The 23,869-nt window shown below is 51.5% G+C and overlaps 2 protein-coding genes across 9 annotated transcripts in view; one reads left to right on the top strand and one right to left on the bottom strand.

Annotated features, from left to right (window-relative positions):
- Positions 1-1,283: 1,283 nt before the first annotated feature.
- Positions 1,284-16,534, bottom strand: GSTZ1 (glutathione S-transferase zeta 1). 6 transcript variants are annotated; one of them, XM_061429586.1, is made up of 9 exons: positions 16,444-16,534; positions 9,185-9,236; positions 7,314-7,381; positions 6,714-6,794; positions 6,012-6,137; positions 4,479-4,557; positions 3,881-3,933; positions 3,087-3,136; positions 1,284-1,819 (listed from the first exon to the last, which is right to left on the bottom strand). In XM_061429586.1, exons 1-9 carry the CDS (start codon positions 16,456-16,458, stop codon positions 1,693-1,695), a joined length of 651 nt encoding a protein of 216 aa, XP_061285570.1. In that variant the 5' UTR covers positions 16,459-16,534; the 3' UTR covers positions 1,284-1,692. The 6 variants fall into 6 exon arrangements, 4 of the variants coding, with proteins under 4 accessions (XP_061285570.1, XP_061285571.1, XP_061285569.1 ...); XM_061429587.1 differs by lacking the exon at positions 16,444-16,534 and adding an exon at positions 15,048-16,286; XM_061429585.1 differs by lacking the exon at positions 16,444-16,534 and adding an exon at positions 9,510-10,137.
- A 391-nt stretch (positions 16,535-16,925) lies between these two features.
- Positions 16,926-23,869, top strand: part of POMT2 (protein O-mannosyltransferase 2) — a 45,816-nt gene continuing 38,872 nt past the window's right edge. For all 3 annotated transcript variants that reach the window (XM_061429575.1, XM_061429574.1, XM_061429576.1), the window contains exon 1: positions 16,926-17,389. In XM_061429575.1, the coding sequence (XP_061285559.1) occupies positions 16,926-17,389 (464 nt within the window). The remainder of the gene's footprint in view (positions 17,390-23,869) is intronic.

The following is a 23,869-nucleotide window of genomic DNA, read 5'->3' as shown; positions in this document are numbered from 1 at the left end:
CTTCAAAGTCCAAGTCAGGTGACCGTTACAGATCCCCAAGTTGAGATTAGTCTCTGATCTCAAGGTTTCTTGGAGAGAGCCCAGGGGAGCCTGATGCAGCCAGGCAAGTCTGGAGCAATCTGGGGGAAAGGGCCCAGACGGCAGCAGAGCAGGACACACACAGCCTCCCTCTCCACTGCTGTGTTTCATCTCCCTTCCTGTGCTTCTGTCTGTCTCCACCGGGACAAACTCGCTTTGGGACCAGAGTAGCCCACCTTGGTTACTGGAAAGCCTGGAACCCAGGTCATCTAAGAGATGAGATGCCACCAAGGAGCCCAGGATGAGAGGGAAGAGCTAGGTGCCCTGGGATTGGAGCTCAAGAAAAGGGGACTCACAGGGACTTTTCTGATGGCCCAGGGGCTAAGACTCCGAGCTCCCAATGCAGGGGGCCCAGGTTTGATCCTGGGTCAGGGAACTAGATCCCACATGGCTGCAACTAAGAGTTAACAAGCTGCAATTAAAGATCCCGCATGCTGCGAGCAAGACCTGGCACAGCCAAATAAATAAGTAAATATTTAAAAAGAAAAGAGAGGGGACTTCCATTTGGACTGGACACATATATCTTAATTCCCCATTTAAACCTCAGTTACACAGGGGAAGATAAATCTCAAGTATAGGATATACAAGTCATCTTGTTTCTTTCCCAGAAGTGACCCCAATCTCCCCACAGAGAGCAGTGGGGAGATCATCTCTGTCTAGACGTGATCCTGGTTCTGGCTGCTCACTGCCAGGCTTGGGGACCTGGTCCAGGGAAGCCCAAGGTAAGCTGTTACCAGGTTGGTCTCCTGAGCTCACCAGTTGGAGGCTGTTTATGCTGCCCGTGGAGGAGCCTGCCTCCACTCCCAGGACCATTCACAACGGGATGTATTCTAAGTATCAAACCCTGGGGTTGGTCCAGAGAACGCCGCCCCTGAAGATGAGGGGCTTGGCTGAGAGAGCCTTAGAAGTGGTACCACTCTCAGCCCTGGGCGCTCAGCTGGTCACAGGATGCTCTCTCTCCTGCTTCTCATACCTGTTCTCTCCTGCTTCTCATACCTGTTCTCTCCTGGGTCTTGTCTGACTCTCTCAGGCAGGCTTTGGGGCTTATTTTTCTTCCTGGCCCTTGGGTCCCGAGGGCCAGGCCAACCACAGGGGGTGGGCAAGGGGCTGGCTGACTCTCCTGGTCCAGACGCAGGGGGATTCCAGCCAGGAAGAGGGTTCACCTTCTGGAACCCAGCTCAGCTTTAAGTGACACAACACAGACACCTGGGCTTTAGTTTAATGATCAGATTCCAGGGTGGGCTGTCTCGGAAGTCAGTTAACAGTCGAGGAGATGAGAAGACGCACGCAGACTTCCTCATGGCTCCGGTAAACTGGCCAGACGTTTCAGCCTACATTTACTGCATCCTCCTGACTGCCTGGGACCCGGACACCAGGTAACCTCCTGCCTTACCCACTCCCGCATCCTCCCACCCCACCCTGCCCACGGGTGCCAAACGAAGGGGCGAGGCAGAGACCGGCCCGGTGGGAAGGCAGAGCCAGTGCGAGGGTTCAGGTCTTCTGCCTCTCTGCAGTCAGGGCTCGCTCATTTCCAGGTAAGTTCAGCCCAGGCCGTGTCGCCCCTGCACCCCTCCCTGCCTCCCGCCCCAGCACCAGTGGGGCGCGGTTTGAGAGCTAGGCCCTCAGCTCAGGGGGTGTATCTGGCTGCCGACAGGGGTGAGACACGTGGAAGGCCTCCAAGGCCAGCAGTGACTTGTTGATGCGGCTGATGGTAGGGTAGGGGGTGAGGTCCACCTTGAACCTGGGGCAGAGAAACATCCATCTAAGCCGAGGTCCGCAGGGCACAGCCTGTGGGCAGCGGGCAGGGCTGGATGAAGCCCCTGGGGCTGGCCGGCGCAGGCCTAGGAAGGCGGCCTGCCGGCTGGGGGCTGCATTCATAGGGAGCTCTCTGCGGAGGGGCGGGTCTCCTGTAGGACCATTTCCCGCTGTTCCCACTCAATGGGAACGGGCTGCCGTGGCAGTCTACACGACTTACATGTGTAAGGCTGGTTCTGGGCTCTCATATACAGATTATCTCCCAGCCATTTCATGAGCTTCTTGAGGGGAGGGAATGTGTCTACACATTCCTGTTGCTGCTGCTGCTAAGTCACTTCAGTCGTGTCCGACTCTGTGCGACCCCACAGATGGCAGCCCACCAGGCTCCTCTGTCCCTGGGATTCTCCACGCAAGAATACTCCACGCAAGGAGTGGGTTGCCATTCCCTTCTCCAATGCATGCATGCATGCTAAGTCACTTCAGTCGTGTCCAACTCTGTGCGACCCCATGGACAGCAGCCCACCAGGCTCCTCTGTCCACGGGATTCTCTAGGCAAGAGTTCTGGAGTGGGTTGCCATTTCCTTCTCCAACACATTCTTGTTAGTGTTTCCATAACTGTAATAGTCCCTGGAGTGAGAAATGGCAACCCGCTCCAGTATTCTTGCCAGGAGAATCCAATGGACAGAGGAGCCTGGTGGGCTACAGTCCATGGGGTCCCAAAGTCAGGCACAGCTGAGCAACTGAGCACACGCATGTGTATGTGCGTGCTCTCTCTCTCTCTCTCACACACACATACACACACACACACACACACACAGAGCAGTGCTCAGCACGATGCCTTCCACAGAGAGGTTCTATCTAGGCCTTCCTGAAGGGCTGTTGGGAGGAAAGCAGAGCTCACTGCTGGGCACAGACACACCACACGGGAGAGAGCAGGCTCTCAGAGAGTCTCCTTCAGGAGTGTCCACCAGGTGAGACACCCCCTCCTGGGAGCAGGGACCATGAGGCATCCCCCGGGCTGTGGTGGGCATGGCAACGGTGTTACACCGGCTTCTCCTGGCCGTCTCCTATGGGCCACAGTGGCTGCTGTGGCCTGGCACGGGGTTGGGGGGTGGGTACCTTGGCCAGTCAGGGAGAGTCTGCATGAGATGTCACCTCAGTAGATGAAGTCAGGGCCTGACAGTAGGAGGAAGCTGGGTGTTTTGAGGGGAGCGGCCAGGAGGAGGAGAAAGGGTGCCGTGGCACGCTCTTACCTGTCAGCATTTGCCACCTGCGGCGCTAAGCACAGGTCAGCCATGGACACCTGCAAAGAGGGTCAGGGGGGCTTTCATCAGGGGGTGCACCTCAGGCTCACGCTGGTGCCTGTACCGGGGTGCTGGCCTCTGACGCTGCCATCTGTCTCTGGCCCTTCTACCCACCCCAAGGCTGCCCTCCCCCTGCTTGTCTCCCGTGGGCCCAGGCGGGGTCTGTCCCTTGGGTAGAAGCACTTCTCCCAGCTAAGCTCCAGCTGCCCTGACAACCAGCTCTGTGGGTAGCCAGAGAAGGCCCGCCTGCCTCAGTGGACAGTACTGTCCTCGTTAAAAACCACCAGCACGTAGGGAGGGCGCCCAGCAGGGACAGGATGCCTCTGGGTGCAGGCTGGGGGTGGTGCTCGGGAACCAGAATTACCACAGGGCCAGGGCCTCAGCCTATATGAGCCGAGGATGCCTGAACCCTAGAATCCTGTCACTGGAAGGGAATGGAGACACTGTCTAGTCTAACCCCTCATGTGACAGCTGGACCACCTCTGCATTTTGGAGACGAGGTCTTTGACTTGAATACCTCGAGGAATGAGAAACTCACTTCCTCTTGAGGCAGCTGACCAAGGGGACCACAGGAGCGCCCCACGAGCCAACTTCTGCTTAACACAGAGGGTGCCCTCCCCCATGCCCACCGCAGCCGCCTCCTTGGGAAGCTCTGGAGACCGAGCCTGCCCCAGGCTGGAGGGAGGCGGCTGAGTCTCAGGGGGAGACGGCGGCAGCCTGAGGCGGCCCGGGGAGGGGCTTACCTCGTCCCCCACACAGTACCTCCCCGCCGTGCTCTGCAGGATCTGCTCCAGAGCTGTGGGGAGGCAACACGGCGACTCTCACTCTGGGCACGGAAAGGGGAGATCAGCCTTTCTGGGCTTTGGCATCCATAGCTATGACACGGGCAGCTGTCTTGAGTAGCAAGGCTGGAGTGTGTGCTGGAGGGAATGCGGCCATCGGGCCTGGAGATGGGTGATGGGGTGTGGGGGTGCCTGCCCTCGGCAATTGCAGCTACTCTTCCCTCCCAAGAGGACAAGACCTGCCGCTGGCCAAGGCAGTGGTTCTCACGCTGAGGGGCGCCACGTTGCGGGCCTTGGCTTCCTGCCCGCAGTGGGCAGTGGAGCAGAAGCTGGGCCTCCTATCTTCCAAAGGCCTCGGGCGTGAGGGTCGCAGAAGCACCAGGGGTTCGGGTCAGGTTTGCTTGCTGCCCAAGCCACTGCCCCCTCAGCCCTGCCCATCATGCCACCACTGTCAAGGCCAAAGGGCCTGGGAGGTTGCTGTATATGCCCGGGGCCCTGGGTGTGAGGGCCATTTCTCTGAGAGGTCACCAGGGGGCAGCTCACAGGAGCGGGGACTCACCATTAAAGCCAGAAGTGATGGCCTGCTGGGCCCAGGTCAGCTGGTTCTCCTGTCCCACCTGCTTCAGGACAGACAGGTTCTGTGTGGCCCAAGGAAAAATCAGGGGTGAGCTCTGGGAGCCAGGCTGAGCCCACCCACTCCGCCAAGGCCCCTCAGGCAAGCCCAGTTCCCATGCGGCCTTTGACTGTACACCTGTCCTACCCTGGACCCTGCGAGCTCCTTCCTCCCATCTGGGCCCCGGGTTGGAAGGGAGGTGACCATCTTGGAGGCCACCTTCTCAGGCTGCCCCAGAGTCCCCTGCAGTCTGGAAGCCTGTGACTCCAGCAGAGACGTGGAAGGTGGGGGTGCACCCCAAGGCCTCTCTCCCTTGCGTCCAGTGCTTCTCCGTGACATGGTTCCTTGTGAAGAGGGGGTGTTGATACAGGGTAGGGGGCAGGATGGGGGAGGCACACAGGACTAGCTTTCAGGAGATCCAGATGGATGTCTGTCTGCTCTAACTTCCTTTGTTAAAAAAAAAAAAAGCAACAAGGGGGCACAGGTGCACAGTCCGGGGTCTGTCACTCTTGAGTCACTCCACCTTTCTGGGCTATTTTCTTCTGTTTTGGATCCTTGAGACTATACAGTCCATGGAATTCTCCAGGCCAGAATACTGGAGCGAGTAGCCTTTCCCTTCTCCAGGAGTTCTTCCCAACCCAGGGATTGAACTCAGGTCTCCTGAATTGCAGGCAGATGCTTTACCAGCTGAGCCACAAGGGAAGCCCTGGGCTATTTTCTTATTTGCAAAGTCACTCCATCTTTCTGGGCTATTTTCTTTTTTGCAAAGTCAGGAGTTAGCACACATGAATTTTTTAAAAAACAGATGAACTCTTTTAACACTTTTCTGTTCTGCTACTGCTGCTGCTGCTACGTCGCTTCAGTCGTGTCCGACTCTGTGTGACCCCACAGACGGCAGCCCACCAGGCTCCCCGTCCCTGGGATTCTCCAGGCAAGAACACTGGAGTGGGTTGCCATTTCCTTCTCCGATGCATGAAAGTGAAAAGTGAAAGTGAAGTCGCTCAGTCGTGTCCGACTCTAGCGACCCCATGGACTGCAGCCTACCAGGCTCCTCCGTCCATGGGATTTTCTAGGCAAAAGTACTGGAGTGGGTGCCATTGCCTTCTCCATTTCTGTTCTACCAGTGACAATTAAAAAAAAAATCTGAAGCGAATCCCAGTCTATGACAGAGAACAGGTGAAAGGGAGGCTGCTCTGGGTCAAGGCAGGACCTGGGTGGCTCACCTCTCCCTGCCTCCTAGCCCCTTCCCACCTCAGAGGGAGGTGGTGCCTCTGGAGGTGTCCTTGGAAAGCTGAGGGCCCCCGGGGGATGGGTATTTTCTGGCTCCCCTCTTCCCTCTGCCCCACAATCCAGGGCCAAGTCCCTGAGGGTCCCCTCTGTCCTCCTGCCCCCAGCCCCCACCCACTGACGAGCTGGGTGCCGAGGGTGGGCTCGCAGGAGCGAGGGGAGGGAGGGAGCGCACACACACAGGAGCTGCACCTGCAGGGGCTGGATGCCACTGGCGATGAGGTTGGACACCATGCGCACCTGCGCCCTCTTCTTTGGGTCCCGAGGCAGGAGTCGCGGCGTGGGCCGGGTCTCCTCCAGATACTCTATGATGGCCAGCTGTCCAGAGGGGAGCAGTGAGACAGGGACCAGAGGGGACGGCCGATTCCTCCTCCTCCACTCCTCCACTGCACTACGTCGTTCAGTCACGTCCGACTCTTCGAGGCCCCACGGACTGCAGCCCACCAGGCTCCTCTGTCCATGGGATTCTCCAGGCAGGAATACTGGAGTGGGTTGCCATGCCCTTCTCCAGGGCATCTTCCCGACCCAGGGATTGAACCCAGGTTTCTTACGTCTCCTGCATTGGCAGGCAGTTTCTTTACTACTAGTGCCACCCAGGGAAGCCCAAATCACCACCCCACCTTTTTTATCCTTCTTACCATCCTCCCCTCGAGCCCCGTGAAGCCAAGAGGCTCCCCAGGAGGACAAGCTCATTTTGGGCCCTTGTCCTGCTGAGCTTGGGCTCCCCCCATGCTTAAGTCTCCCCTCAGTTTCCAAAGCAAGCGGGCAACCTCCCTCCCTCCTGCGTCCCTCCTAAGAGCTGGGCGCCCTGGGTAGACACAGGCAAGGAAGGTCCGTGAGGTCCTCTTGTCCAGGCCCCATACTCATGCGGGGTCTCCCGAAGCCTCCACTTACGGACTGGCCGATGGTGGTCCCATCAATCTTCAGGGCTGGCACCTGCTTCATGGGATTCAGGGCCTGGAATTCTTCAGAGAACTGTGGAGACGAGGCTCTGGTGGACTGGGCGGCCGGGGCTGAGCCAGCTAAAGCAGAGAGGAGCAAGCAGGAAGCCCCCAGCCTACTGCCCACCTGCACCCACCTCCCTGCGGAAGGCCCTGGCTCCAAGGCCCCGGGTGACACCTGGGGGAATCCGTGCAGAATCCCGAAGCCCAGTGGCTGCTGAGACACAAGCTTTGTCCCAGTGGCCTGGCTGTGTGCTTGTCCCTGCACCTCGTATGTGGCCACCAAGGCGCCTCTGCAGGGTTCACCACCCGCCCTCCTGGAGTCGTGCTGTGGTATAGCTCCTGGAACCTGGGCCTCCCCATGGCCCCGGCAGCTGCTGCACAGCCTGCTGCCCTGTCCCATGAGGGAAAGCCAGCAGCCTCCTCTGGCCGTGGGGACTACAGGGCACAGGACTACAGGGTTCATCCTCATGGGCAGAAGTCTGCATCCCCTGCTGGGCCCCTCTCCGAGGCCTCTGCCTCCTACATCGTGGCCTGGGGGCGGCCTCCTTACCTGTTGGCCCCCATCCTTTGTGAGGTTGATGGCTACTGTCTCATAGTCGATGTTTTTCAAGGCCAGAGCTAGGAGAGACGGGAGACGGCAGTTGGGTGACCGCCTCCGACCACATTCCCAGGGTGACCAGAGAGATGGAGTCTTCTTTCTCTGCACCACTGGGGGAAGTCCTGGGCCCTGCTTCCCATCTCCCTTGACCAGCATCTGCTCTCCTACCCCAGGGCCCTGACGCTCTGTCTCTCTTCCTCCTGGGCTCACTGTATCCCCAGGGGAGGCCTTTGGGGAGCCCACGCCGTGGGCTCCTGGAGGACAGCAGGGAAGTGTCCCCGTCATCTCTGCCCCCTGCAGGGCCTCACCTAGCAGGGAGCGGGGCTGATGTGTTGGAGACACGCACTCATTTCCCCAGCCAAAGCCATCTGAGGGCTGAGGGAAGGCACTCAGTGACCAGGCAGGGCCCACATGGACTGATGACACTGGTTCTGTTTAGAGAGGAAGCCCTTTCTAATCCATTCTCTCTGTTCTTCGGGTTGTTGACTGCAGATTCCAAGCAGGGTGCTGGGACTCTCTGGTGGTCTCAGAGAGGCATAGCTGGGACTCCTAGTGGCTGGATTTCCTCTCCTCCTCCTTTGATGTTTCCCCACCCCCCACCACCCATCCCGGCAAAGTGAGGGTAAAACAGTCAATCGCAGTGGAGGAGACTGTAAAAGTGTGCACACTTGTGCATTAAAATACGGCGATGACCGGCATCAGGCAAAGGAATGAGGGGAGGAGGCTGAGACATGTCACAGTCTGCAGAGCCTGGAGAACACTGGGCTCTGTCAGCTGTGGTCAGCTCCACCCTGGAGGGTGAGCGTGGTCGGGCCGGGCCGGAGGCCAAGGCACACCGGGCTCGCAGAGACAGCGCCCACGCTGCTGGTCTGGCCCAGCCAGGGCGGAGGCTGTGGGCCGGAGGAGGGCGTCTTCTTCGAGGAACGTGTCCTCCGGCAGCCCGGTGCTCTTGCCCACCGAATCTAGCAAATACCAGGGGCCTGTGGGAAGAGGGGGTCGTGGAGGATGGCTTCGTAGTCAGGACCGGGCTCCTGGTAGCAGGCTGCCGGGGTTCAAATGCCATCACATTCACCCGCTAGCCTCATGGCCTTGGGCAGGTAACTTCATGAGCCTCTGTGCCCGTTTCCCCAGCTGACAGGCAGCGCAGGGTAGGAAAGAACATGGACTCTGGAACCAGACTAGCTGGGTCAAATTCCAGCTCCGCCCCTTACTGGCTACGTGACCTTGGGCAAGTACCCTTGGGCAATCTCCCTGTGCCCCAGTTTCCCCACCAGTACAATGGTGACACCAGTAATAACTCCCTCCTAGGGTTGTTCAGGTTTAAATGGAGTCATGGACACAAAAGCACTCAGCACCATTCTCTCTCGGCAAGAGCCTATGACTCTGAGCTTGGCCAAGGGCTGAGTGAAGCTGAGCGAGAGAAGGGTCAGATGAGGACTGAACCAGAGGGGCCGCGGTTTCTCCTTCCCTGAGGCCTCTGGGGTTGACACTGGCCAGTTCTGTTTAATTTGCCAGATCAAATAAGAAGTGAGGAATGCCAGCTGTTCCCTGCCAGTTACCAAGGACCTCTGAGTTCTCTGAGGTTGCCTGAAGCATGGTTGCTATGGGGCTTTGGAGAGCAGTGTGGGAGAGGTGGCGGGTCCAAGAGGAAAAACAGCCCCTTCCTTCCTCTTGTTGGCTTTGCAAGGTAGACATGCCTTCAAGGCTGAGGGCTCCAGGAGATCTGCTGGGGGTGGTACCCTGAAAAGCTGGTACCCAGCTTTTCACCCACACTTTCCTCCACCCTACCCCACCCTGGCTATCAGTGGAGGCACAGCTCTTACCGATTCGAACTCTCCATGAGCAGGAGCTTCGGAAATAGGAATACAGGATGGGCTGAGGAGAGAGGAAGAGGAGGCACGTTAACCCATGCTTGGTGGGTTCTCAGCCCCAGAAGTCCACTGGAGGGGAGGCAACTCCCAGCCAGGAGGCTCCCAGCAAGCCAGGCCTCCTTCCTTAGGCCTGCATCGGGAAAATTCAGGCCAGACTCAGAGCTATCTGGGATAGAAGCCTTGGGGGTCGTGTGGTGACTCCAACTGTGCTGTCATGCGTCCCTGAGGTCCCAGGGACTCCCCACAGGGGAAGCCAGTCTGCAAATGCTTTCCTTACCTTGCTCGATTCAGCCATGCTGCTGTGGTGACCCCTGGCCTCTCAGGGAACATCCACTCTCATAGAGCTGCAGGGCAGGGGGAGTAACTCTAAAGGGGTGGATCCTACTACCAGCCAATGGGAAGCTGGGCTAAACAGGCATCAGGGGAACTTTGAGTCTGGTCAGAAGGCCTCTTGAACTTGTGGGAAGCCTTTTCTGCTTCTGGTGGAGCCGGGTCTGGTGTCCCGGGCAGACAGGAGGCGTAGTTTTGAGGTAGTAGTTCACGTGGTGCAGTGGGCTGGGAGCTGGCATACCTGGGGTCTGGTCCCAGGGCAGGAACTAGCTCTGCGTGACTGGGCACAGAGCCCTGCCTTCTCTAGTCTTCAGCTCCCTCATCTGTGAAACGAAGGGTTGCCCTAAAATGACAGCTTAATACCTTCTGACAGTGGCAGAGATATTGGGAAATCTAATTTTCTGAGCTTTGGTGCCCATCTCTTTCAACATTCCAGCTACCAGTCCTCCATGCTCTCAAGTGATCTCATTAAAACAGCTAGGGAATATGCCCATTGACTCCAAAGCTGAGGTCACAAGCTGGCAGCCCACAGTGTTCTGTTTGGTCTATACTGTATTTAAAAACCTTTCAATTAGTTGCTAACATTAAAAATCATATTGTTTTATATATAAATCCTGTTGCCTGTTTTTCCTAAAAAAAAAAAAAAAGTCTGGCGATACTGGACTGTTTTCTGAGTAGCAACACTGACCAGAGACCATTAATAACCCCCTTTAGAGAAAGCATGCCCTCTCAGATCTGCCATGGTCCTGTCCCTCGTTTTTGTTGCTTTAAAGCCCCTGAAGGCAATAGCATGTGAGACATCACCTCTAAACTTTTGGGACTCAAAGTTAGTTTCTCTGGTGCTTCCAGGTACCCAGCATTTCAAAGCAGAACCCAGGACAGAATTACCAGTAATTAGCACTCATGAATCTTCCAGCAGACACATATGTAGCCTTATGGATGAGGGAGAACTCAACAGAATTTCTCAGATTACCCCTGTCTACCATCTCTCTATAGACACTTCACCCAAGTTTCTTTCTGCTTCTGCAGGCACCAGGTCACCAAGCTGCTTGCTACTGAGTCACTTCCTAGGAAGGTCGATAAGAAGTCTAGGGGTCCCCAAGGAGAGAGGGGTCTGGAATTCTCAAGGAGGAAGAAGTTCAGTTCAGTTGCTCAGTGGTGTCTGACTCTTTGTGATCCCATGAATTGCAGCACGCCAGGCCTCCCTGTCCATGACCAACACCCAGAGTTCACTCAAACTCACGTCCATCGAGTCAGTGATGCCATCCAGCCATCTCATCCTCTGTCATCCCCTTCTCCTCCTGCCCCCCATCCCTCCCAGCATCAGAGTCTTTTCCAACGAGTCAACTCTTCGCATGAGGTGCCCAAAGTACTGGAGTTTCAGCTTCAGCATCAGTCCTTCCAAAGAACACCCAGGGCTGATCTCCTTTAGAACGGACTGGTTGGATCTCCTTGCAGTCCAAGGGACTCTCAAGAGTCTTCTCCAACACCACAGTGCAAAAGCATCAATTCTTCGGTGCTCAGCTTTCTTCACAGTCCAACTCTCACATCCATACATGACTACTGGAAAAACCATAGCCTTGACTAGAGGGACCTTTGTTGGCAAAGTAATATCTCTGCTTTTGAATATGCTATCTAGGTTGGTCATAACTTTCCTTCCAAGGAGTAAGCATCTTTTAATTTCATGGCCACAATCACTAACTGCAGTGATTTTGGAGCTCCAAAAAATAAAGTCTGACACTGTTTCCACTGTTTCCCCATCTATTTACCATGAAATGATGCCATGATCTTCGTTTTCTCAATGTTGAGCTTTAAGCCAACTTTTTCACTCTCCTCTTTCACTTTCATCAAGAGGTAACGATTCCTCTTCACTTTCTTGCATAAGGGTGGTGTCATCTGCATAGCTGAGGTTATTGATATTTCTCCCAGCAATCTTGATTCCTTCCTTGTGCTTCCTCCAGCCCAGCATTTCTCATGATGTACTCTGCATATAAGTTAAATAAGCAGGCTGACAATACACAGCCTTGATGTACTCCTTTTCCTATTTGGAACCAGTCTGTTGTTCCATGTCTAGTTCCAGTTCTAACTGTTGCTTCCTGACCTGCATATAGATTTCTCAAGAGGCAGATCAGGTCATCTGGTATTCCCATCTCTTTCATAATTTTCCATAGTTTATTGTGATCCATACAGTCAAAGGCTTTGGTATAGTCAATAAAGCAGAAATAGATGTTTTTCTGGAACTCTCTTGCTTTTTTGATGATACAGCAGATGTTGGCAATTTGATCTCTGGTTCCCCCGCCTTTTCTAAAACCAGCTTGAACATCTGTAAGTTCACGGTTCACGTATTGCTGAAGTCTGGCTTGGAGAATTTTGAGTATTTCCTTACTAGCATGTGAGATGAGTGCAATTGTGTGGTAGTTTGAGCATTCTTTGGCATTGCCTTTCTTTGGGATTGGAATGAAAATGGACCTTTTCCAGTCCTGTGGCCACTGCTGAGGAGTGGCCACAAGGAGGAAGAAAGGACAAACTTTTTTTGCTCTACATTCCTTAAGATTATATAACAATGTATCCTGCCAGAGGACAGTCTCTGGATTATACCTTCTGGCTAATCCTGTTATCTTAAAATGTAAATTATGGAAGTAGGTTTGGTCTTTACAAGGATTAGATAGATAGATAGATAGTGAAGTCTGACTCTTTGCAACCCCAGGGACAGTAGCCAACCAGGCTCCTCCGTCCATGGGATTTTCCAGGCAAGAATACTAGAGTGGGTTGCCATTTCCTTCTCCAGGGGATCTTCCCGACCCATGGATTGAACCCAGGTCTCCGGCATTGTAGGCAGACGCTTTACTGTCACCAGGGAACTTTTTACAAGGATTATATAACAATAATGTACCTTGCCTGAGGACAGTCTCTGGATTAAATCTTCTGCTAATCCTGTTATCTTAAAATGTAAATTATGGGAGTAGGTCTGGTCTTTACAACCTCCAGACACTCTTTGGATTCACTGGAGAGTATATAACTCCATTGCCTTAGAGAGTATATAACTCATTGCATTACTCCATAGCAAGAGGGTACTCTTTCTACCCCCTTCTGATGTCTATGTCAGAAGCTTTCTCTATCTCCTTTATACTTTAATAAAACTTTATTACACAAAAGCTCTGAGCGATCAAGCCTCATCTCTGGCCCTAGATTGAATTCTTCTCCTCTGGAGGCCAAGAATCCCAGCATCTTTGCGTGGTTCAGCAACAACCTTTCATCTCGGGGGCTCATCCAGGATTCTTCAGAACAAGGTAAGGATGCTTGGAGCTCTAGTTCTTTGTTCTCCTAGTGAACACGTTTTCTGCTGTACTTTACTAACTCTACGCTGTGCTTGTGTGAATGAATGAAATGCCCTGCGTGAAGCAAGTGAGGAGCCCTGCTCTGCGGTTCCACAGTGACCTCATACGGCTTATGGCAGAAACCTGTCGGGGGTTTATACCAACCTGCCAATGCCAAGAGGCATCCAATGTCTCCTTCGGTGACCAACCAGAAATGGGCAAAGCATGTGGACCGAACTCTTTCTCAATCAAACTTTCGGTCTCTTTGACCATTTCATAACTCCTTGGAAATTAGGAGTACTAACCTAATCTGTCGCATCATAGACTTTCAAGGGACTTATGAGCTATGCTGTTACTGTGTATTGTTACTTAGATCCCAAACTTGGATTGGTAGTCAGGAAGCGCCTAGCCTCACTAGGAATCGAAAGTTTGGAAGTTAGATGGAGCTCTAGCTACAAGAGCATCTCTGAGGTTAAAGGTTACTGAGATTGGAACTACAATGGGTTTTTTTTTTTACTTTGGTAACGCTGGGTCTTAGTGGACCAGAGGAGACTCTTATACTGGTGTGGTGACGCTTAGGAGGCTCTTATACTGGTATGATGATGCTTGGAAGGAACATCTCAGTTTTATGTTCGTTATCGGTCTTATTGTGGTCAGGAATATACTCAGGGTCGTGCACAGGCACTCAGGTGATGAACGGTGCCCCCAGCGATCTTAGCCTGGGAGGCATTCCAGAAGGTTACTCTGATTGCACCCCAGGTGGCATCAGAGGTAATGGTGAAGAGCCGGATGTTAGGGATGCCATCAGGTCTATCCCTGGTACATCCCCACCCCGTCTCGGTGGTAGAACCGAGAGGGACGAGTACGGCGCCTGCGTCGGTTAAGTGACAGATTAAGTCTGACCAGGAAAGAAAAGCTTTGGTGTAAAATCTGTCTATTCCCCCATCTAGAGCAAGGAGGGATGCCTCCAGTAGAAAGATGGCACTGGTCACTTTTTTTCTCTCTTATAGATGGGTGCTAACTATTCCAGCCTCAGTCCTTTGAACTATATCCTGGAAAATGGATAGATTTGATGCCCAGGGCTTAAAGAATTTACACCTGGTCTTCCTATGTGATACTGCATGGTCATGGTATCCATTAGAGGATGGCAAACAGTGGCCAGTTGGAGGGTCTCTTACGTATAATACTGTTTTACCATTAGACTGGTTCTGTAGAAAACAAGGGAAATGGGTACAAGTAGCATATGTGTTGCCCTTTTTTCTCTCTGTGAAATATGCCAGACTTGTGTCCTAAGGGTATAGATTTGGGTGTGACTCCTTCAGGTCCCTCCTGTCCTCCTACTTTATTAGATGAGATGGAGGACAGGAGACAAAGAGATCAAGAAAATCAGGTTTCTCCAGTCTATCCCTGGGATCATATGCAGAGAGCAGCCAGAGAGACTGAGGAACAGCCACACAAGCAGTTGCCTCTTCATGAAGCACTCACCAGGAAAAATAATCAGTCTATGCGAGTTAATAAGCCTTTTTCTTACTGAGAAATACCAAGAATCAAGGAGGATCTGGGAGACTATTTAGAGGACCCAGAAAAATATATTAGAACTTTTAAAGGTGTTACTCTGCTTTATGACCTTACTTCGAAGGATGATGTATATCTTGGAAAAACCCTGACTCCCAACTCAAAAACTCATTGGAAAGTATACAACTCCATTGCTAACACTAGCAAGCGGGTACTCTTTCTACCCTCTTCTGATGTCTACGTCAGAAGCTTTCTCTATCTCTTTTATACTTTAATAAAACTTTATTACACAAAAGCTCTGAGCGATCAAGCCTCGTCTCTGGCCCCGGATTGAATTCTTCTCCTCTGGAGGCCAAGAATCCCAGCATCTTTGTATAGTTCAGCAACAACCTTTCACTACCTGACCCTGCTTTCATCATCCTCGAAATACCAACTCCACTTTCCATGCAGGTAAGGACACAAGTGGGAACCCAGTCCTCCTAAATTAGTTCCTGAGCCTGAGAGTTTTAGTCTATCCTGAAGGCAACTTTCATGGGGAAAGTGAAGATAGTTCTGGCACAGAGGGCAACTGATAGGCGGTAGACATCCTTGGAGGAAGAGTTTGGTGGCCACAATTAGATGTACCCTGCTCCACGGTGCCTCCCTTTCCTTACCTGGTTAGGCTGGAGGGGGCCCCTGAGGCCCAGAGGCAGCAACTGCTGAAACAGAATGGAATCTCTAGAGAGCCGCAAACAGTAGCTTAGAATCTCTGAAGAAACACCTTACCTAGTTACTGAATGTTATACCTTTGACCTGTGCTAAGGGTGAGCACAGAACCACTGTAAATGCCATTAAGCCCTCACGTTTCCTACTTATGGGCCACCAGCAGATATAACCAAGGGCGGTTTCTGGTCTCTCTCTTACCAATGATACCTGCATAAACCATTCCATATTCCTTTTTGCATTTGCAGAGCTAAATTTTAAAAGTTAAAAGAGTGAAGTCACTCAGTCATGTCCGACTCTCTGCGACCTCATGGACAGTAGCCCACCAGGCTCCTCAGACCATGGGATTTTCCAGGCAAGAATACTGGAGTGGATTGCCATTTCCTTCTCCAGGGGATCTTCCTGACCCAGGGATTGAACCCAGGGCTCCTGTATTGCTGGCAGACGCTTTACCATCTGAGCCACCAGGGAAAGTTCTATTATTATTAAAGCTATGCTATATTCCACCTGATGTTCCTGCCACCTTCCTTTGAGCTACAATCGCTGTTCTCACTCTTTAATAAAGAGATTGATATAGCGGTTTGGGGACAGGCCTGGGAAATGCAAATTAAAACCGGTAAAGTCTCCAAGTGACTGTTATGACCACAAGTGCCACCACCTCCCCTTGGCACTCTCTCAAAATGCAAACAACCCTGGAAGGCTATTTGCTAACTGTTAGACCCGATGTTGAAGTTGAAACTCCAATACTTTGGCCACCTGATGCGAAGAGCTGACTCCTTGGAAAAGACCCTGATGCTGGGAAAGAGTGAGGGCAGGAGGAGAAAGGAGGGGACGACAGACGATGAAATGGTTTGATAGCATCACCGACTCGATGGACATGAGTTTGAGTAAATTCCGGGAGCTGGTGATGGACAGGGAGGCCTGGCGTGCTGCAGTCCGCGGGTTCGCAAAGAGTCGGACACGACTGGACTGAACTGAACTGAACTCAACTGAGACCTGTAGGGCTGACCGCCGGGAAAAAGTACGCAGGCCAGTGTGCAGAACAGGGAGACGAGAGACGGTGCTAGGAAGCCCCAGCGGGTCGAGCTGGGGGCTGGCGAGACTAGCACGGAGGGCACGACTAAAACAACCTGCGCAACCTCGAGTTCCGTGCCTCGGGCCCAATCCCCGCTCCAACCCCCAAACAGTGCAACGCGCAGGCGCAGAGCCGAGTCCGAGCGGCGCACGGCCTGCTGGGAGTCTTTGTGGGAGCTGTGGGCGGGGCCGAGCGTCACCTTTGACCCCGGCCCCAGGGTTGTCTCAGTGTTTCTAAGCAGCGGCCCCTCGCCTCAGATACGCGGCACAGACCTTCCCTACTTGCATCTCGCGCTGCGGGCGGCCCCTCCTTCCGGGTCAGGAAACTTCGCGCCGGCGACTCTCCGACTCGGCGACGATTCGGGCCCAGTGGGACCCTAAAACGTCAGAACTTCGGTTTTAGTCTGGGTAGAAGAGAGGGTCCGGCCCCCAACACGTCAGAACTTCAGTTTTGGTCTTGGTAAAAGCGAGGGGCCGGACCCAACACGTCAGGACTTCGGTTTTGGTCAGGGTAGAAGCGAGGGGCCGGACCCAACACGTCAGGACTTTGGTTTGGGTCTCGGTAAAAGTGAGGGGCCGGACCCAAGACGTCAGGACTTCGGTTTTGATCTGGATAGAAGCGAGGGGCCGGCCGAGCATGCGCCCCAAGGTCTCGGGTAGCTCGGCCCACCCCGCCGCCACGCCCCCAGCCCCGGCGCCGCTGGGAGCCGCAGCTCTCTGAGCCCGCCTTCTCCCCGGGCCGGCGTCCGCGCGTCATGCTGTGCGCCACTAGCCGCCTCCTAGCGGCCCGGGAGGCGAGCGCCCTCCCCGCCCACCCCAGAGGCCGGGCCCCGGCGCCGCGCAGCCGGCGCAGGGAACTACATTTCCCAGGGCACCCCGAGCTGCCCCCTGGAGACTTCTTGGTGGGGCGCTTCACGAAACCCAGCGTGCCTACGGGCCGGAGGGTCATCCTGAGGAAGGGAAGAATGCCGCCGGCCGCCGGCGGAGGCCTGGCGGGATCCGAACTGCGTCCCCGGAGGGGCCGATGTGGGTCCCAGGCGGCTCGGGCCGCAGGCCGGGACGTGGCCACGGAGGCGGCTACAGCGCGGAGCCCCAAACGGCCTGCTCTTCCGAGCTCGCGGCGCTTCGAGGCGGCCGGCCGATGGGCCCTGCTGGCCCTGGTGACGCTGACGTCCTTCGCCAGCCGCTTCCACCGTCTGGACCAGCCGCCGCACATCTGGTGAGTGCTGGGAGGGTCTGGGCGGGCGCCGTGGCCACGAGGAAGGAGGGGCGCGCCTTCTCATTGGCCCGGGGTCGCGGAGGGGCGGGATTCACAGTGGGAGGGGCGGGGCCCGCTGGTGGGTGGGGATACAGGTTGCTGGTGGTGGCCTTTGGCCAGGTGCATCCTTCGGGAGAAGGAATAGATTTTAGCTTTGGTGGGTGGCAGTGAGATTCCTCAGTATGTGAGGAAGGAGTCTTCCTGTCTTGCAGATTATGCTGCAGTGCCTCACGTGGCTTTTAAAGATGCTCTGAACTTTCCCAGGAGAATTGGAAATCCTCAGTATAGAATTTCCTCAGCCCGAGTTGCTAATCTGCAGGGTGTCCGCGCCTCAGTGGGCGGGGGTGGTGGGGGGTGGGAATGTTCCTACTGGTTCCTAACAGGTTTTCAGGAACCTGAACAACTTGTGTGTCCATGGGTGATAACAAGGGTCCCACCTGGCAGGTCTGGGGTCATCCTGTGAGGAGAGACGTATTTTCTTACAGATTTTGTTGGACTGAGTTGCAGGAGTCAAATTCATTTAAAAAGCTTCAAGAGTCTCCAGCTGGAAAGAGGAAGAGCTTTATATGATCTGAAAATGGTTAATGTGTTTGACCAAAAAGTGATCCTATGTTTTCTTTGCATCACTGAGAAGAAAGTTAGTGTAGAGGTTGATAGAAATGGAACTCCTTGACTAAAAAGCAAGCGAACAGATTATCAGGTTACCCCACTTGGAAGCTAAGGAATTAGCTTGTTATTATTTCATGAGTGCTGACCGAAGATATGAGACTCCTGGGTCAGAATCAAAAGACTTACTACTCGTGGGAGAGGAAGCAGGATGAATATGGGCAAGCTGGATTCAATTTCTCATGGCCCGGAAACCCCCCATGGTGGCGCTATGGGCTCAGATGGAAGACCTAGCACACAGTGGGTTGCCTTGCAACTAAGGAACAACAAACCCAAGGGATTTACTGTTTTATAGCAAGCAATAAGCAAGCATACTTTTTGTCCTAGAGAGAGACGTTATCTCATCTCTCAAGGCTGCTGGATGCAAACACAACTTTGGGAAATGGTTCAGGTGAAATGGAATCAAGGCCCTGCATTCTGGGCATACCCAGAGAGATATGTGGAAGTACAAGAGAGCCATGGAGGACTGTCTTTCCCAACAGGCTCACTGCTTGATTTTAAGCTGTCTTGGCTTCTAGCAAGTCTTCATATGAATGTTCAGCTCCATTGGCTACTCTGGGTAGCCTGACTCACAGAGGCATGGACCAAGTCTGTTTAATTTGTCTCATACAAGACTTGATTAAGGCTGCTGTCACCAGGACTCAAAGCAGCAGGGTGAGGCCAACCTGTGATATTAACCTATGCCCTCCAGGGTCCTGCATTTGGCCACCTAGGAAGAATTATATGTGTGGAGGAGTTGGGAGGAAGGACCAGTAAGTCTTATTTCAGATAGCTGGGTGTAATCTAAGGCCGGTCTATTATCCATTATGGTCTGTACACAGATGTTTAGACTGACCTCTGGTTTTTGGTGTCATTGCCAATAAGAGTTCTCTCATTAATAAAGCAACTCCCATTCCCAATGGAAAGACATTCCAAGGCCCAGTTCTTCCCTACATTCTAACATATTATCTGAAGGGGTGCATGTCACTGCAGTTCAGGATTTTCTATTAAATTTTATTGGGATTGCCACAGATTTGGTTTAGACCACCATTTCAGTGATTTGGTTAAACCACATGGGCAGTGAGTGTCACTGAGTAGTTGCAGCGTCTGTCACTATATAAGGTATAACCTGTGTGGATCACAGTAAACTGTGGAAAATTCTTCACGAGATGGGAATACCAGACCACCTGACCTGTGCTGGGGACCAGCCCCAGCTGATCCAGGGTATTCGAAGGAGAGACGGCCTAGGCGACTATTTATATGCTAATTAGAGATATAGAGAACAATAGAATGAGGATAGCTCAGTAGGAAAATTCAGTGGAGAAAAGAAGCTGAGTAGCTTGGTTTACGCGGGAGACCAATAAAACTTCAAGACAAGAAGTTTGCACCACTTACGTAGGCCGCAGGCGCCCTCTCGAATAGCGGAAGGTGCCTCACCCTAGACACCTTCTCGAGTGGGTCTTAGAAGCCCAGGCATAATTAGTAAGCGTGGTGGGTTCCGCGCTCCAGATGGAGACTCAGCTGGAAGTTAAAGGGAAGAATGACATGGGGAGACCAAGCGTTGGTGAACAAGGCCCGTAGTTTTATTTTCAACAGGGGCTTTTATACCCTAAGTTACACATAGAGGATAATAGGGGATGCAAAGTCAGCAGTCTTTGATCCTTATCAAAAACCAAGGTTTCTTTCCTGCAAATTTATACAAATGGTTTAAGTGATTTACATCATCTTCTGGCCAGAAGGCCTACTAACATTTTATGACTCTTGACAAGGACTTATCAACAAAGACTTATTTTCTCTAAGAGTAATTATTTTAAGGTTTGGCACCATCTTCCAAAGATAAAATTGCATTCCTATAGGGCGGATGTGTAATGGGCTTACAACAAAGAAAAGAATTTATTACCTTAAGGGTCTAAAGTTACTAACACCAAGGCCACTACTTATTTTTTACTATATACCATCTATTAATTAATACACATTCAAGGATACAATTCAGGGGATGTGAAAACTTGGCAACAAGCATTGACTCATCAATGAAATCCTTTACTAGTTTATTCTGACAGTTTTTAACTCTCTGAGAGGCTCTAAGCTATTTGAATATCTTAAGCTTCCCGTGCCTCTGGAGGCTAGGAGACTGTAAACAATCGTATGCATAGCTGCAGGAGTCCGGGAGTTAGAGAGCCATCTGAGGGGTTTGGATTTAAACACTCCTAATTGCCCAGGAACTTTATTAATTGGAGCTGTAAGTTAACTCTTTGACAGAGAGAGAGAGAGATGGTGGTAGGGGACAGCCCCCAGTAAAGTCAGAGGTGAGAGCACAAAGCAATAAAGTAGGCAGACTCTGGTTTTTGGGGGGAAAATGCTCGAGAATATCCGGGCGGACTCCTGAGGCTCGATCCCGCCTTTGCGTATGCCGAGCCTCCTTCCTCATGACCTTTGTCATGAGCAGAATGCCTCACCAGCTCCTGGCAGACCTGCCTCTTGAGAAATCTATATGCAGGTCAGGAAGCAACAGTTAGAACTGGACGTGGAACAACAGACTGGTTTCAAATAGGAAAAGGAGTACGTCAAGGCTGTATATTGTCACCCTGCTTATTTAACTTACATGCAGAGTACATCATGAGAAACACTGGGCTGGAAGAAGCACAGGCTGGAATCAAGATTGCCGGGAGAAATATCAATAACCTCAGCTGTGCAGATGACACCACCCTTATGGCAGAAAGTGAAGAGGAACTAAAAAGACTCTTAATGAAAGTGAAAGAGGAGAGTGAAAAAGTTGGCTTAAAGCTCAACATTGAGAAAACTAAGATCATGGCACCTGGTCCCATCACTTCATGGGAAATAGATGGGGAAACAGTGTCAGACTTTATCTTTTTGGGCTCCAAAATCATTGCAGATGGTGACTGCAGCCATGAAATTAAAAGATGCTACTCCTTGGAAGAAAAGTTACGACCAACCTAGATAGCATATTGAAAAGCAGAGATATTACTTTGCCACAAAGGTCCATCTAGTCAAGGCTATGGTTTTTCCAGTGGTCATGTATGGATGTGAGAGTTGGACTGCGAAGAAAGCTGAGCACCGAAGAATTGATGCTTTTGAACTGTGGCGCTGGAGAAGACTCTTGAGAGTCCCTTGGACTGCAAGGAGATCCAACCAGTCCATTCTATAGGAGACCAGCCCTGGGTGTTCTTTGGAAGGAATGATGCTGAAGCTGAAACTCCAGTACTTTGGGCACCTCATGCGAAGAGTTGACTCGTTGGAAAAGACTCTGATGCTGGGAGGGATGGGGGGGCAGGAGGAAAAGGGGACGACAGAGAATAAGATGGCTGGATGGCATCACCGACTTGATGGACATGAGTTTGAGTGAACTCCGGGAGATGGTGATGGACAGGGAGGCCTGGCGTGCTGCAATTCATGGGGTCACAAAGAGTCAGGCATTACTGAGCAACTGAACCGAACTGAACTGAAGGTCCCTAGGGTGTCAGGAGAAGCATATGAATCTGTATCAGTCATACTTCCCAGGTGGCTCAGTGGTAAAGAATCTGCCTGTTAATGCAGGAGACAGGAGACTTGGGTTCAATCCCTGGGTTGGGAAGATCCCCTGGAGGAGGAAATCCCAACTCATTACATTATTGTTGCCTGGGAAATTCCTTGAACAGAGGAGCCTGGTGGGCCACTGTCCATGGAGTTGCAAAGAGTCAGACATGACTGAGTGACTGAGCATGCATGCATACTGATAGAAGGTGGTGTCATTCTTTGTTTTTGCATGTGAAGGGAGATCCATGTTGGGGATTAATGTTGATATCATCAGGTACATGAGGATAGTTCAAGACTGGCCATGTACCCATGAGTTTTTCTGATTTTGTAGCAGGGTGATAGATTCAGCAACAGGTCAGATTGCTATATACAGCTGCCAGTTGCCTTAGTTGTATCATAGTGTTTTGGCAGTATGGACTCTGGGACTAGGAGGCAAACAGCATTAATTATTTCCCTTCTCTTTACATTTTCAGGGTCCTAAGATGTTCCTTCCCTAGATGGCAAGGTTATTTCTTTCTTTCTTTCTTTTTTTTTTTTCAATGTCATTCTCCCAAATCTTCCCACCCTCTCCCTCTCCCACAGAGTCCATAAGACTGTTCTATACATCAGTGTCTCTTTTGCTGTCTCGTACACTGGGTTATTGTTACCATCTTTCTAAATTCCATATATATGCGTTAGTATACTGTATTGATGTTTTTCCTTCTGGCTTACTTCACTCTGTATAATAGGCTCCAGTTTCATCCACCTCATTAGAACTGATTCAAATGTATTCTTTTTAATGGCTGAGTAATACTCCATTGTGTATATGTACCACAGCTTTCTTATCCATTCATCTGCTGATGGACATCTAGGTTGCTTCCATGTCCTGGCTATTATAAACAGTGCTGCGATGAACATTGGGGTACATGTGTCTCTTTCCCTTCTGGTTTCCTCAGTGTGTATGCCCAGCAGTGGGATTGCTGGATCATAAGGCAGTTCTATTTCCAGTTTTTTAAGGAATCTCCACACTGTTCTCCATAGTGGCTGTACTAGTTTGCATTCCCACCAACAGTGTAAGAGGGTTCCCTTTTCTCCACACCCTCTCCAGCATTTATTATTTGTAGACTTTTGGATCGCAACCATTCTGACTGGTGTGAAATGGTACCTCATAGTGGTTTTGATTTGCATTTCTCTGATAATGAGTGATGTTGAGCATCTTTTCATGTGTTTGTTAGCCATTTGTATGTCTTCTTTGGAGAAATGTCTATTTAGATCTTTGGCCCATTTTTTGATTGGGTCATTTATTTTTCTGGAGTTGAGCTGTAGAAGTTGCTTATATATTTTTGAGATTAGTTGTTTGTCAGTTGCTTCATTTGCTATTATTTTCTCCCATTCTGAAGGCTGTCTTTTCACCTTGCTAATAGTTTCCTTTGATGTGCAGAAGCTTTTAAGGTTAATTAGGTCCCATTTGTTTATTTTTGCTTTTATTTCCAATATTCTGGGAGGTGGGTCATAGAGGATCCTGCTGTGATGTATGTCGGAGAGTGTTTTGCCTATGTTCTCCTCTAGGAGTTTTATAGTTTCTGGTCTTACGTTGAGATCTTTAATCCATTTTGAGTTTATTTTTGTGTATGGTGTTAGAAAGTGTTCTAGTTTCATTCTTTTACAAGTGGTTGACCAGATTTCCCAGCACCACTTGTTAAAGAGATTGTCTTTAATCCATTGTATATTCTTGCCTCCTTTGTCAAAGATTAGGTGTCCATATGTGTGTGGATTTATCTCTGGGTTTTCTATTTTGTTCCATTGATCTATATTTCTGTCTTTGTGCCAGTACCATACTGTCTTGATAACTGTGGCTTTGTAGTAGAGCCTGAAGTCAGGTAGGTTGATTCCTCCAGTTCCATTTTTCTATTTATTCTATTCTAATTATTTTCCTTCTCTTTACATTTCAGGGTCCTAAGATGTTCCTTCCCTAGATGGCAAGGTTATTTCTTTCCTCCCACTGCCATATAATCCCTGTGTCCCACTTAGTACCTGTAATTTCACCTTTACTCCAGTTATTGCCTACTACTAATATCCAGACCTTTCTGCCATGAGCACTGTCAGAAAATTGACAGAGACTTATTATGCCTCCCACCTTGGCCCACATGAGCTATTGTAGAGGGTCTTCACAAGCAGTGTATTCAACCAAGTGATCTTTATTTTTACCTCACTCCAATGAGAAAATCTAAGTAACTGAACTAGAATTAAGTTAGAATCCTATAAATCTTGCACCCCCACCCC

The sequence above is a fragment of the Bos javanicus genome, chromosome 10 (genome assembly GCF_032452875.1).
Source record: "Bos javanicus breed banteng chromosome 10, ARS-OSU_banteng_1.0, whole genome shotgun sequence".
Lineage (NCBI taxonomy): Eukaryota > Metazoa > Chordata > Mammalia > Artiodactyla > Bovidae > Bos > Bos javanicus.
Note: the sequence above shows the minus strand (reverse complement) of the source record. Positions and strands in the feature narration are given on the sequence as shown.

Bases quoted from the DNA above. Each gene is read 5' to 3' on its own strand.
- GSTZ1 (XM_061429585.1), bottom strand. The intron at 4,558-6,011 runs GTGCAGCTCCTG...TGGGCCACACAG, and splicing joins GTGGCATCCAGCCCCTGCAG to AACCTGTCTGTCCTGAAGCA. The intron at 3,137-3,880 runs GTAAGCCCCTCC...CCCTCTTTGCAG, and splicing joins GGTACTGTGTGGGGGACGAG to GTGTCCATGGCTGACCTGTG.